This window comes from Anas acuta, chromosome 1 (genome assembly GCF_963932015.1).
Source record: "Anas acuta chromosome 1, bAnaAcu1.1, whole genome shotgun sequence".
In the NCBI taxonomy this organism is placed as follows: Eukaryota; Metazoa; Chordata; class Aves; order Anseriformes; family Anatidae; genus Anas; species Anas acuta.
The window spans coordinates 112648721-112664111 of NC_088979.1; the positions used below are offsets into that span (position 1 = coordinate 112648721).

Genomic DNA, 15391 nt, shown 5'->3' on the forward strand with positions numbered 1-15391 from the left:
AGTACCAGAAAGCTGCACTTGCTTTATTTTGCTGTACACAGAGACTCACGTAACTTTTACTTCAGAGGAAAGTGTTTGAGCTTTTCATTTTTAAGAGGTGCTGCTTTTATGCTATTTCATGTTCCTTTTGCTAAAGAAGAAAAGTAATGTAAATAAAAAATTGCTTACCATAAGTCTATTGAAAATTCTGCCAGGGAAAAAACACCACCGTGAAAGTTTCATGCTTGGCATTAATCCCTGCACTAATGACCCCATTCCTTATTTCTAGGAAACCCTTATTTTACCCACATTCAGAAAGCAAGCCACCGCACTGAAATCCTCAGCCTCCCTCCCCAAGCAGCACTGCAGATGTACGCAGTGCCCACGCTCTACCTGGCGCTACATTTGCAAAGCAGCCACTTCTGGTGGTCTTAACGCTCCCCGTGCACAGCGAGTGATACGAGACGGCTCAAGCAGAGCAGCGAGGGTTCTCCCTGCGGCAAGCCACTGGAATCTCATGAGAACGTAACACCACTTCACAGGCACACGGCTTCTCGGAGAGTCACAAGAAAATCAGGCGGCTGTACGCACCACGCGCTCCCCGGAATCACTTGCAGTTAGCCACCGAGCTAGGTCTCCATCCTTCGGAAAAAGCCCGAGCCCACACGTCTCCAAGCCCTACCCGACCCAGAGCTTCTGCTGTTGGGTGGGTTTCGTGCCCCTTGCCCTGCGTTGGCAGTGGCAGAGCTGAGCTGCCCCAGGCACGGAGCCCTGCAAGCTCAAACTTTCCACCGAGCGGGCCCAGCGGATTCCGCAGTCGGCCCCCAACCCCAAACGACCGGCATAATTATAACCCCGCTGAGCCCTGCTCCCTCTCTGCGACTCCTGCCAGACCCTCAGCCCGCTGAAGCCGTGGCCCTTGCTTGTGGTGAGCCTTTTGGCCACAAGACCCAATTCCTAAAGTGCTGTGCAAGCACTGGCCAGGAGCGCCATCAGCGATGATGGTGCGACGGCACCAGGCCTGGCCCCTCGCTACGATCCTGATGGTTATGGATGGGAAGCACAGCCTTGGGATATGAAGGGATATATCGCCACAGGATATATCATGTTACCCCAGGCCAGCCCTTCATCCCTCCAACAATGACGGGGAACAGCAGGTTTAGGTTTTCAGGCACAGCTGCTGCTCATCCCAGCCCAGGCACCAGGTAAGGAGCTCTCCCCGCAAACCTCTCCTTTTGCGAGCAGCCCTGCAGAGGGATCCTTCCTTCCCCAAGTCCCATGCAAAACTCTACAATCGCAGGAAAACTTCTGCCAGGCTTCAAAAAAGTCCTGCTGAACTTCCAGACACGTGATCGAAATGCCGCTACCTCTCACTTCTATTTTGACATGTACCAAGAGGCTTACGGACAGGAAGCTGGGTGGCTATTTTATACACCCTATTCTCATCGGTTCGTCTCGGCCAGCTCGCTCCAGCTCCAGCACACCTGCATTTAGCTGTTCCTGTGTAAATTTCGGAGTCAGGCAGCTAGCTAGGAATGCACCCCTGTAAGAAAAATGCAAGAGCAGGAGAACACGAAAAGTTCAAATGGTAATTTTTGTGATTTTAATTGTGACACCAAACATGGTGGAGAAAAAAGGCATTCCCAGGGAAACAATTTGGTTTAAAGTTGGTTCTGCTGGGAGGCAGGGCTGTTTAATCAAGCCTTTTGAGTCCGCTTTTGGTATGCTTCCCCAAAAATGCCCTTTCTAACAGACTAAAACATCTTTGTGTTCATTCACTGGATCTTTTACCTGCTGTGACAAGGGGCACAGAGGTCTCATGCTCTTGCTACCTTGGCAGCTTTGCCAAAGCTACGTGTATGTGCCACGTCTGAATGCCTGGAAATTTAGGTGCTGAAGGAGGATGGGACAAGGGGATAACAACCCTCCTCTGCTACCACTTAATAATAACATTAGGACACATCCCTGGTGCCCTGTGAAGAAAAATATTCTGAAACAGCGGAGATAAATAACTCCCACTCATTTAAAGACAACTACATCAGCAGCTGCTGGATTTGTCACACATTGTATGGATTTTACACATGCGTGGAGGTCGCGTCATATCTAGGTATCAAGGCAGGATGGGGTTAGTCAGCTGTGGCAAGCAGGAAGCTTTTCAGCTAAGTGCCATTAGCAACTGTATAACCCAAGATTTCATTAAAAATACATGTGCAGCCTGTCCTTTGTGACTGGAGCTAACAAGGTTTGTGGCTACTCAGCGGCTCCCTTTGTCTGAAGAGGAGGCTGCCCTTCCCAGCTCCCATTGCTCTTTAAAAGCCTCAGGGGCACACAAACACCTGGATCCAACACAAAACGTCTGAGCTGCAGCAAGTCAAAAAAGGACAGGGAAATAAGGCAGCAGGAACAGAGCAAAGACCCCAGACCTTCTTACTTACCACCATGTTCGGCACCCTGTGGGCATGGGGCAGGAGGAAGGCTTCTCTTTCCTCCCTGTTTTTTTTAAGGAAGTGCTGATTGCACACCTGCCTCAGATTTGGAGACAGATGCTTGTTTCCAAGCCAGACTATCAACTGGGGCTGAGAGCAGCTCTCCTGCTATCGAGCCCCTTCCCTCTCTAACCTGTGCCACTTTCTCACTTCAGCCTCAATTATTCTACTGTTTAGTCCTTGTTTTGCTATGTTTAGTCTTCTGGCTACAAGGCTATCAGCAGCAGCCCCGAATTCGGAGAAAGCTCTTGTGTTTCACATTCGTTTTTCCCGGCGGATGCCCAGGGAGCCTTTCCCAGCAGGGACCTGTAAGGAGGAGAGCTGCAGAAGGAGAGACACAGCCCCAAAGAGCAACACACCTGATCCTTGCCACCCTGTTACAGGCACAAGAGAAATGGAGAGACAAGTCAGACAGCTCAGGGGCAGCCTCCTGGCAGGAACCTTGTGGAGGAGCTTTTGCAGAGCCCGTTTCCCCAGTAACACCAAGGACAGGAGCTGTAGAGCACTGCTCAATTTCTGTAATTAAAAGCAGGTCTACTGAAACTCATTTCTTCCCTTCTCCCTATATATAGCTCCGTTTAATAAAACACAGAGCTGCACAAATTAAGTACACTAAATCCACACTCTGGATTATTAAAGATTCCACAGAAAAGTTCTGGAATAATTGAAGTAAAAATTTACCGAGTTATCAGTGTTAATTATATCCTGCAGGGGACTTGTTTGTTTGTTTTATCCTACTATATGGCACTTGTTCATTTATTAAACTAAACTGTTGTTAAGTAGCTAGTCTATAACACTGCAGAGACTGTCCGACGCTAGCTGTGGGAAAAAGTATCCTGACCCAGCCTTTATCTCCTTGGCTGGGGTTCCTCTAAGAGGTAAGTCAAGTCATTTACACTTCATGTTTAAAGGATCTATAAAAAGACAGTGCCAAAATAAATTTATTAAATATGTATATGAGATTTTTCCAAGCTATATGGAGATTTATATAAGCTCTACGAAGCACAGTTTTAAAGCAGTACCACCTTGAAAGTTCCCAAATATTTCCATTTAATTTTCCCCTCACACGAGGGCATCTGACTAAATTGTAATGAATGAATGCAAAGTGCTTTCCTGACTCGGGGTAATTCTGTATTACTTCCTACTTATTGAATAAACTTAATGAAATTCAGTGCTCTTCCGACTGTGCAGACTGTGGAATAAGCTCTCCTAATTCTATTACTGCTTGTTAGGTCATTGGTCACACAAGCCGAAATCCCTCCCAGCACGATTCCTGCATCCCATAAAACTCCATTTACGAGCATATGCTTTAAATCCGTACCGGCAGCTGGGCTGTGAAAGGTATCATGTAAATGCTGAGCAGGTCGTTTCTGGGTAGCTGCCTCCATCTAGGGGAAAGGCAGTGTACTGCCAAAAGCCAGCAGTAGAAAAACGAGGCTGGTGCTATTCATATGGGAGGGTGTCAAACAAAACAGATGGCATTAATATCTCCCTGGCTCTGCTGGCCGTGCCAGTCCACTGCCGACCTCCTCACGGGCTGGGGAGAACAACCGCCTTTCAGTTCCAGCAGCCATGACAATTTGCCTTTTATCTCAGAGAGGGGAAAAAAAGAATAAAGATTTCCTCTTTGAACAAGAAATAAAAAACACAAATAGCTGACTGAATCTCATTGCCTATTCTTAGATCCCAGTGTTAACTCTTTTCCTTGTTTATGAGGCTCGCAGGCAATCCTCAGCAATAGCTCGCTGTTGCATCTACTTGTGTAAAACTTGGATCAACATCCGCCCGGAGAGATGTGGCACCCGGCCAGCCCGGACAGAGCCAGCAGGAGCAGGAGCAGGAGCAGGAGCAGGAGCGTCGGGCCCCAGTGTTCGGCTGATTTTGGTGAAAGGCACATGGAGAGGAAACTTGAGGGGGCAACATCAAATGCTATGCACGTACATACGTGTCTTCTCTCTGGTGCATAGGGACACATTACAACTCAGATGTTTTAATCACTCCAAAAAACTGCACGGAGCATTTCCACTGTTTGCAGAATTTTTTACAATTCCATGTATATTTGTCTGGGCGATGACAGCAGATCACTTAGTTTCGTATGCAGACAGTAGCAGCAACTCAAAATGCAAACCTCCTGAGGGGCCTCTGTCACTTTAAAAGCAAACTAAGCACAAGTAAAACTCACAGAATAATTTATATGGGAAAAAAAAAAAAAAAGGCAACAATAAAAGGAGCAAAAATAAAGAGAAGAGACTGAGGGCAGACACCAGGGCAAACTCTAATGTGCACATGAGCTTTGCCAAGAATTTCAGAGGTGAGCAGCAGCTGGCAAACATGAGGCCCAAGCCAGCCCTGTGCCAGCAGGGTGGCCGCAGGGGCAGCACTGGTGCCAGCTGCGCTGCTCTCCGCTTGGCATCTGGCTCGAGGAGTGGCCTCATCCTTCTGAGGAGTCTCCGAGCAGTCCTACATTTTCCTTCTGCCTGCCTTGCTTCAAAGGCACAGCACATTACAGTCTAATATTTATGCTTAAAAGCACTGGGCTTTCCCTGCCGTTCCCCCACAAGACACTCAGTCTGGACTTTTACCCATCTCCGAGAATGCAAACCATTTGGGTTTTGCCATCCAAAGGCACTTATTTGGTGGTTGTGGGATTTCATTTATCCCACACACACCCTGCTCCCCAAAACAGGCCTGAGCAGACCTGGATCCCCATCCATGTCACCTGCCATAAAAATCAGACAAAGGTGTGCTTTGGAAACTCAGGCTAGATACATGAGGATCCTGTCATGCCTCCAACCACCTAAAATGACAAAAATAAAACAAACGGGACAGCCCCTAATGTACAACAGGCTGATGTGCACTTTGTGGAGGAACATTAAGAGACCTGGCTTTTTTTTTTTTTTTTTCAACCAAATATATTCCTTCTTCTCAGAAATCTGAAAACCTATTTGTGGGGTTACTCAGACCCTCAAACCACTGGAAGGAGGCACTCTCCTGCTGTGCAACCCTTCAACCAGATACTCAAAAAGGAGGAAAAAACAGTACTGAGGAATACTGAGCAGGATCCTGAAAAGAAGAAGAACTTTCTTCATGTCCAAATTGTACAATGCACATAAAACCTTATGCTTTTTTTCAAAAGCTCTGACATGCTTGGAAAAACACAAGGCAAATTCACTTTTTAAAGAACCAAGACATGAAGGAAGTATTGTCCCAAGAATAAAGAAATAGCAAAGGCAAAAAAAAAACCCGTAGCCATTACATCCATGTATAAAATGAGAACAATTTTTAGCATTACTGAATACAGAAACAGCCCCATATCTCCAGTGCCTCACTGCAAAAAACGCTGTTCTCTTTGAAATATAAATATACTCCCTGTGTTGTCTTTCATGACTGATCACCGCTCAAGTTTTACATCGCTGCTGTCTGGAAGGCCCTCTGATAACACGTCAGTGCCACTTGGCACACACAGAACATGACGACTGGGAACAGCGAGGAGATTTCAACATGGAGCGATATAGCAGCAGGGAGAGAGGGGGAAATAACTCCTGAGCACTTCTGATGGTAGTTTTCCTTGGGTGTGTGAAAACATAACCTTCAGGGGGTCTGCAACCCCTGCTCCCTCACCAGGTCTCCTCACCCTCTGTCCTGGGGGCACAGCGTGTCTTCGTGGCCCACCAAGCTCCGCCATGGGCTCTGGGGCTGTAGGTGAGCTAGACAGGGGCAAGAGCACAAACCTATCAAGACTGGAGTCAAAGAACACATCCAAAGTTAAGGCCTCAAGGTGAGAGTCCTGTAGTGACATAGGTCAGTGCCTAAGTGGATAACAAAATCAGTACAGTATGAATGCAGGTTAGCAGGGCCAAGGCAGTCACTGCAAAAACTTTGAAGAATTACCTAGTATCACCTCCGGGAGTTTCAATATGAAACTGTTTCTTCCCTCTTTGACTATTCTCAAGATATTCTTTTTCTTTTACCTAACAGTTGTTTCAATAACATGTACAAGTTGTGCCTTACTATCAAGTATAATTCAGGGCTGAGGCGGTGTGTGATTTTATGTTGACTACAGAGTTTTGCAGCTACTGCACAAAGACAGAAGGTCTGTCCCCTTCTGCTACTCTCCATTCAGGGGAAGGGAGAAACAAAAATGCCTGTATTTTAATGCAAATACTCAGGAGGTAAAACTACAACCAAGAAGAGAGAACTCTGATGACGGCCGTCGAACCGACCCCAACGCCTACCTGGCTCCACAGCACAGCGGACAGGACTCTGAGCAGCTTGCAGTGGAGACAAGTTCATTTTACCCACTCACCATCAAACACTGCCATCAGCTGAAAGAGAAGTGTTGGAACCCTGCAGTACAAATTGCGGGGTTTCTGCACACAGACATTTTAGCAAAGCCCACAGGATGAACGAACACAATTTATGTGGGTTACAACGTATTTTTTAGGATGGTTGAACAGCACTGTCCGTGTGAGCTGTAACAGCAGCATGCCACTTAATCATTAGCTTCATGGACTGCAGTAATAAACAATGCATCTGACGTCAGTGAAATTTGAATTTCAAAAGGCAACAGCTTATGTTTTGCTATACCCTCCCGATGGCTAGATCTGGAAAAGACATTTTGCCAACACCAGCTGCCACGAAAAGCTCAAAGGGGAAGAAAAAATTACCAGGCGTTCCATCTCCTGCTCCCGAAGCCGCTCCTCCCTCTGCCTCCTGTGGTAGTCCATGAGGTCCTCTCTCCCCGAAATGGAGCTGATGCTGTTCTTCCGCTCTCTCAAAGAAGTCTGCAGTGAGTTGGGCGTCTGTCTGTAACTTTCCAAATCGGTGTCATCAAATTCCATGGAACTGGTGGAGAGGTTTCTTCTGACAGAGAACGATCTGTCAAAATCCACAGGGGAGAATGAACTACTGGGACTTGTTCCTGAGAGTCCAAGTCTATCAAAATCATCTGGAATATATGAGGAAGAAGATGCTAAAAGCATTTTTTTAGCGATTCGAGGGCTTGCAGGAACACTGAGAGTCGAACTAACGTAGGAATTATTCCCAGAGACAGAACTTGCATGTGGTGAAACCCCTGAGCTGCACGAAGAAAAATTCAGGTAATTGTCAGCATCTAAAGCATTCTGAGGTAGATCTTTTTCTCCAAGTTTTTTCCTTTTAGTATTACCCAGAGAGTTTCTTGGGGGCAAACTTAATGGCATCAGCTGGCTTTCTGTTGATTTATGAAGCCTGGGTAGGGAACGGCTGTACATTCCCATATGACTCAGAGATCCACCAGAGTATTTCCTAGGTCGCGAACCCAGCGTCTCCATCATCACATCCTTGTGTTTAACTGGCTTTGCATGAAGGGCTAGGCTGTCTTCAATATTCATCCTCCTGCCCTGCTTTGGGCTTGAAGGCATGCTGGCTGCCCCTGAATTGCTAACAGGGGAAAGCATCAGCTCGCTCCCTGAGCTGCCATTCCACATTGTGAGAAGAGAGCCCGAGATCTTCTTCGTGTCCAGCATTCCTGGGAAGTAGACATTGTCATATGATTTGTTTTTCTGGCTATACTTGGAGTAGTAAAACTTATCCATGTGCCCAAGAGATTTTTCATTTTCTCTGTTGGCATGAATATCAAAGTCTGTCCTTCCTAAACTGTACCCGCTGAGGGATGGAGATGTGCCCGATACAGAGCTCAAATGCTTTACAGAGAAGCTTTTATCTGGAAGATACGGACTTTCGCAAGGGAACAGCTTGCCTCCTTGAATTTTGGTAACAGAGTGTGTGTTTTTAACACTGGTGGAAGGATTGGGTTTAACTGCCACAGGTTGTGAAAGGGTTAAATAAGAACCAGCATAGTCCCCGTTTGTTTTAAATTTGAGACTTGATGAATATTTCTTCGTGTTGAGGTTTTCCATAATATCCTGGAGACCATTTTCAAGGGAATTCGCCACAGAACCCTTTCCCAAACTAGTATTTTGTAATTCCATCTGGTTTTGTGTGTGGCTATACTCTGCCATAATCTTACTGGAATCTGTAGGGAAAACAAGAAGAAAAAGTTCTTAGCAAACAAGTAAGTAGCTTCTTGCATACACATGCCTGCATACGGTCTTCAAAAGAACATATTCAAATCATTAGCACGCTTGTTATAAATGTGTCTCAGATCATTAGACAAAGCGGGTTATAAGCAATCTTCCAATCTCTGGTTTTGCTAAAATTGTAGAGTGACAGGAAAAGAAAAAAATGGTTGACAGACATCACCAAATTCACATTACAAACCAGCAACACAGTTATGAAGAGACTTGACTCTTTGTTGTCCTATCCATTGCTGGACTCTGTGGCTCACAGTCTTTATGAGCCTGAGCCTCCTAAGATGTCCATGTGGTAAGGAAGCATTACTGTCCTGTGGTTTTGTTTTCTTTTGTTTTTTGTTTGTTTGTTTTACAGACAAGGAACTAAGGTAGAGAGAGAAGATACAAAACCAACAGCAGAGAAAAGAATTGAATGCAACTCTTCCAGGGCTCAGGATACAGGTGCTGTTCTGGGTCACCTTTTCTTTCATGCAACTAATTCATTTGAGCCCCAGAATACATGTACTACTAAATTCACTAAGAGTTTGTTACCCTTCTGCTTACTCTGTGAATCGTCATGCAGAGCTTCATGGAAAAGTACAAAACTGAGGCCTGTTTCTCAAGGTGTTTCAGCTCAGTGCTTAACATTCTTAAAATAGAAAGTCATGTAACCACATCTGCAAAGAGCATTTTAGTTAAAAGATAGCCCCAAGGTAGTATAATGCTAGGCTCTATGACTTCATTCAAAACAACAGCAGCAATCACATGGCCGTTAAAAACACTAACAGGGGCTTCAGTTTCCAGGTCCCTAACATAAGTTCAGAATGGTAACTTATATTCTGAGGAAGGACGGAGACTAAAAAGCCCTTTGTTGTGCTGAACGTTATTGTTCTCTGACATGCCAAGTTCCAGCCTACAGCGCTGAGTCCCACTTTGCAGAAAGCGGAGGAAAGAATTCAGCTCCTGACAGCATCAGTCACTGCAGGAGACAAACACACCCCAAGCAGGCTTTCCCTTGAAGTAGAAATGGCACCATAAACATTTCCAGCAGCTCTCTGGATGTGCTTTGAACTAATAAGGCAACCACTCTTCAGTGTCGGTTCCTGCAGTGCCACTGAGCGCTGCCTCTGGGAACACAGGTCAAACCTGGGATTTGCTCTTGGCTCAGTCACTTTCCACTTGTGATTTCAAGCCACCTCGTGAGAAACCTAATCCCAGTTTGCCACTCTGCACGAAAACCTAACATCCTAGCATGCAAAGTGCTTTTAAAATCCTCTGAGGTGATACCTTAATCCTCTTCCGAGTACCACTTCAAACAATTATATGAACCCAGACACACACAATCTGGATTCCTGCCCCACACTGCAGCTGCATTGCAGAGCTGAGATGATCCAGTTTCACTGGGGTTCAAACAACTGGTGGAAGGTAGCAATGCATACTTTGAGTGGGTCCCTGTTTCTCGGACCTTCGTTGCTGACAAGGCAAAAAAAAAAAGGATTACTGTCCAGGTCATCATTCAATACCCATCTGTTCTAAGAGCTTCTGGAAACAAGCTCTCACTCCACAGAAACTATGGTGAGTCTCAGTGCCTAACAAAATGTTCTCCTCAACTGGTAGGGAACAAACCCAAAAGTTTAAGAACAAACGTAACTGTCATTAATAGCATAAGTGAATATGCAAAAGATAAAACGAGTTGGCATTAAGGCCAAAAAAAAAAGTCTTCTTGAGCATACCTGGCTAAAAATGTGTCAACTACAAGTTCTACTAGTAGCAGAAAACATCGCCTTCCAGATTCAGACCTAAGCCTCAGGTTTACCACTAAACAGAATGTAACGTTTTTTATGCTGCCAATCATTTAATTTGCTATAATTTTAATGCATTCATTATTGATGATCCAACTCAGTTGCCTTTGAACAAATACATTCACAGGACTCCCTATCACACCATCACTGCTGTGAGTACCTTTCTTATAATGTGACATTTTTACTTGACATTTTTAACTACTTTCACATGTTTTGACGAACGGCAATGATGAAGTTAAAATGTGCAAAAGGAGGAATGTGCCCCATGTTCGACAAAACTCTGTCAAGACAAAGTCATCAGAAAAAGATCAAGCTCTCGTCGTGTTAGTGGTGTTATAAGGAAGGACAAGATATAAGAGCTATTCGAGAGCACAGATAGAGCGCATGATGTATATGCCTTGACTCTTACATCAAAAATATACTGTCCAAAACATTAGTTCAACACAGCTGAAGTTCAACTGGTTTTGCATAAATTCCACTGACTCCTATATAAATAGCTTAGCAGACACATTAATGGGACATTAATAATTGTTTATTACTCCCTTGCAACACCAGTAGGGCACATTTAATCCTGCGAAGACTAACTGCTTTTGCCAAAAAACAAGTTAGCTCATGGAAACTTTCAGGCCTGTTCACCACAGCAATGAAGGGTTCATTGTACTTTAAATCCAAACAAGTACAGTAAAAGAGGTCACAATACCTTCATGTAGCCACTTGGATTCAACTTTTCTTGACGATACCTCACGCCAATTCCTCCAAGCTCTCAGTTCCAACACCACAGTGGCCGCAATCATAAGGTTAAACCCCAACTGGACTGGAGCACATGTTTAACTGAACCTTAACTTCTACCCACAAGCCATATCTTGTTTGGTTTGTTTATTTTTAGGGCAATGCTTGGGATGAGGCTTTATGAATAAGCCCTGATTCGTTACATATTCTGGCTGATGCTGCCTTCACATGCAGTCACAGCAACTGGGGCAGAGAGTTCCAGCATGTGGCACGTACAGGATCCATCCTGCCCCAAGGTCAGCCTGAGCTTTCACTTGGTAACCTTCAGCGCACACTGCAAGGCTCCTCTGCTTAGCAAAGTATTTACTGCCTGGAGCTACACAGGAGGAAATTCTTCTCTTTTTTTTTTTTTTTTATTTTTTTCCTCATTCCTTTCTGTTTCTGTGCTTCCTAAGTTCTTTAGCTGGGGGTCACTGATATCTAGTCCAGCCAGACATTAAACTGATGGTGAAGGTTTGGCTGTCTGCAGTGTGTCTGTCCAGCTGTGGCCCTGTTTTGGCTGGTGAAATGAGTTAGATACAGAAGAAGAACAGAGCACTGATTTATCTACGGAATTAAAGGACCCAAACCAGTAATAAATCCTGAAAAATCTCAGTAAATTTACAAACAAACTCAAGTTATTCTAATTGATTACCTGATCCAACATTCTGAAAGGAGATGTTACTTCTGTTTGGCATCATATTTGTCTTCTACACGATGGTTAAATCAAAGCTAATTTAAGTGAACCAGATAAATTTTGACCTGCAAATAAAGTAACAAAAGAATAAATATATTGCTTTAAGAAATGTACTCTAAGAACTTGTTTCAAGTGCACTGTACAGACTAAAAATGACTTTTCTTAAGGTAAAATTTCCAGACACAACTGAAGAAGAAACATCTTAAAAGACATTCAGAAAGTGCAACCCATGTTTAATACGGAGGCTGTGGGAAAAACCTGACTGGAGTTGTTTTATCAGTTTAAAAGCCCATATAATTTGATCTGATAATCCGCTGTTATCTGTGATTCTGACTTGGTGCAGGCAGTTACTAGTCACAGCTCCTGAGTTCTGTTTGCATTCCTGTGGTTTCCTTAAGAAATCGTTAAGAAGGTTGGACTTTTCTGCAGAAGATTTTGTTTTTGAAAGCCCTGTAGCCCAAATTCAGCCCACACAATGCCAGCATCCTGCAATCATGATGAATCCTATGTAAAAACAGGTATGCAATCCAAAACACAGAAAATATTTTGGCAGGATGTAATTTCTGAGGCTCCAAGGGAGACAGACTAGGAATGCAAAGAGATCCTTTAGAGTTTATTTTTAAAATAAACAAATAAATTGATACAGTTACAAGAGACACCTGGCTTAAATGAAATGCCAACATTGTATCCCAGCCACTTAAGACTAAAATTAAATCTAAAACCAAATATAAGATCTTTAGTGGGTTGCTCTAAAAAGATGTATTTTAAACACACACATCTGTTTTTAAAAGGTTGACAAAAAAGCTTTAAAAAAAATTGCATCAAGTGACAAAATTAATGGTGACCATCTGTAGGTCATCCTCTGTGCCTTAATTCGGGATGAGCAAATTGAAACATGAAGACTGGAGACAGATGCCTCGAGCTGCCTACAGCTGAGCCACCTATTTAACCTCAGTGGTCACAGCCTTGACACTCCAGGTCTCCACTGCATGTGATCTCCATGCCAGGCCTTTTCACATCCTCCTCCCAGGAGGACAGCCCAAAAACAAGAGCTGACTGCTAACTCCCCATGGAGAGAGGCTTCCTCACAGTACCTATGGCTTTTCTCTCACTCTGCTGCTACCTTCCCCTGCCATGCCAGCCAGCTCCTGTCTCTTACTGCCCAAATCACGTCTGCGTTGATCTCACTTTATAACACTTTTTCTCTCTACAGAGGTCACTCCCCACTCCTGAGGAGAGGTTTCTACTCCATCGAGCATCTCTGCGCACAGCGAGAGGTAGCCTCGCCCTGACAGTGCTCTCCAAATTTTGGTTTCCTGAAAGCAGCACTGCTGTCCTCTCAAGCCTTTGGACCTGCTTCCCAGCCAGGACCAGCCTGACTCTCATTTGTCAACAAAACATCAAGCAATGGGACAGAAATGCCATTAAAATGGCTGCTAGGGTACAGTCTCGGCAGAGCGCTTGCATGCAAGGCACTACTGTGCTCCCCAAAACAGAACTGAACACCCAGCTTCTTGGGACACATTCAACTTCAAAAATAAAACTTGTGACCTGTAATGTTTCACACTATTCTGTAGTTGTGCTTTCTGTTACATCATTGACCAAAAAAATAAAATATGGATAACGTGGAATGACAAGAAGGAAGAAATGGTCAATTTAAAAGGAAGAGTAAGAAGTCACTAATTTTTTTGCATGTCTAACATTGCTGCTTTATGATTAGGATGATTGGTAATATCATTGAAATATAAAAAATAAAACTTTCCCTTCTATCTTGTACGATGATGGCTACCACTTAATCAACATGACTAATATTGAAGAGCGAACAGCTGGGAAGATTTCTATGTAAAGATTCAATCTTCGGTTCGGTTTGGTGAATACCTCGTTTTGCTAATAGCCAGAGGAAAGAATGTCTTTTTTTTAAGGTTAAATATTTATATGGTTCCAGCTCAAGTTTGAGAACTCATTACATGTCTCTCTCCTTAGAGAATGAGAGATCAGAGAGGTCATCACCTAACTGTAATTGGATTTCTGGGGAGAAGAACTACCTAAAATTTTCTACTGTGAAGATAAGCTGCAGACAATTAATGAATTAGGGAGTTATACAAGTGAACAGCTCAAACCCAACAGTTTATCTGCTCACATGTAATCGTGTTTTTTCAGGTCAGGACTATACATGGCCTCGTGCAGAAACCAGTGAGGCTGGGTCTCGTTACTGAGCACACGCTGCATTCGGCCTTGTCTGGAATGAAGCAAAGTGACTTCATCTGGGATTTATAAAGTCATCTGAAGTGAATGTATACAGCATTACCAATCATGTTTCATCTGTGCGGTGCCCAGGCCAAATTAAGTTTTGTTTTACTAACGACCAGAAGAAACAGTGATTCATGACTCAAGCAGGCTGCGAGTCAAACAAAGGATTCCAGTTTTAAGATATTATAACGCAGGGTCGCTTTATTCCAAAACACCCATCAGCTCAGCTGAGCAGGACAGGGCTGCAGCTCCACAAAACACAGGTACAGCCCTTCTCTGTGTTTGTTCTGGAGATTTAGGGTCAAAAGTAGGAGACGTTTCCTCTCAGAAAGAGCAGTCAGGCATTGGAACGGGTTGCCCAGGGAGGCGTCCCTGGGGGTGTTCAAGGAAAGGTTGGACATGGTGCTTAGGGACATGGTTTAGTGGGTGATGTTGGTGGTAGGGGGATGGCTGGACCAGATCATCTTGGAGGTCTCTTCCAACCCTAATGATTGTAGGATTTTCTCAGCAGGTGGGCTCTCTCCCCTTCCATTGCTTCAGCCTTGGCTGACACCTCCCTTTGGGAGAGGCTGCCATGGCACGCCTGTTGCTCTTATATTACCAACCAAGCCCCTTGAAATGCCTCAGAAATAGATACCGAATTCCTCTGACCAAAAACAAACAGTCATTTTTAAACAAAGTTCTTAAAATTGACCATCTGCCCTTTAAGGCTTCTCTGCACTTCATTGTTTCTTCATTTTTGGTTTCTCAAGCAACATTACAAGCAGTTCCCGGCACCTCCTGTCCCCTCTCATGTGTCTGACATTTCTCTTCAGAAATTCCTACAGCCACCCATGGAAAATAGATGAAATTCCATTGTGTTCTGGAGACAGGAAAACCTAGACTTTTCCAACCCAAACAAAATTTGGCGAATGAGGAAGGGCCGACAGCTTCAGTGCCTGGAGATGCAAGTTTCCCACGGTATAGCACACCTGTACCCAAAAATGGGCTGCTCCATTGCCAAGTAGATTTCCTTTTTCCCACATAATCTTAGGACACTGGACTTGCTCCTGATTAAAGCAGGGCTGTTTCTTTTTTCCCCAGACCCTGTTGATGAAAGAGTCCTGCTATGCTCACATGGATAAGAAAGTAAACCTCACAGGACTCTGTAGTCTACCTCCAAAAATACTGAAGTGTGAATCAGCCTTTCCCCAAGCCCTGAAAGCCTACTGCCAAACCAAAGAAATACATCCACACAAGACACCTGCATAGATCAAGATGCTATACCCACGGCGTAAGGAATGAGCACATCCTTCAGAGAGACCATGGACATCTGTGCCAAAAACTGGGGAACTCAGCAAAGCTGTTATCTAAAAG

At 44.4% G+C, this 15391-nt stretch overlaps 1 protein-coding gene across 10 annotated transcripts in view; it reads right to left on the reverse strand.

Moving 5' to 3' along the window:
• PHLDB2 (pleckstrin homology like domain family B member 2) overlaps positions 1 to 15391 on the reverse strand; it is a 111541-nt gene that overhangs the window by 43836 nt on the left and 52314 nt on the right. For 5 of the 10 annotated variants that reach the window (XM_068693422.1, XM_068693424.1, XM_068693413.1 and 2 more), the window contains 2 exons: positions 11744 to 11850; positions 7133 to 8481 (listed from right to left, as the gene is read on the reverse strand). In XM_068693422.1, coding sequence (XP_068549523.1) covers positions 7133 to 8481; positions 11744 to 11789 — 1395 coding nt within the window. In that variant the 5' untranslated portion in view covers positions 11790 to 11850. Of the gene's footprint in view, positions 1 to 7132; positions 8482 to 11743; positions 11851 to 15391 lie in introns of those variants that run through there. The other 5 variants (XM_068693452.1, XM_068693480.1, XM_068693461.1 and 2 more) reach the window with 1 other exon arrangement.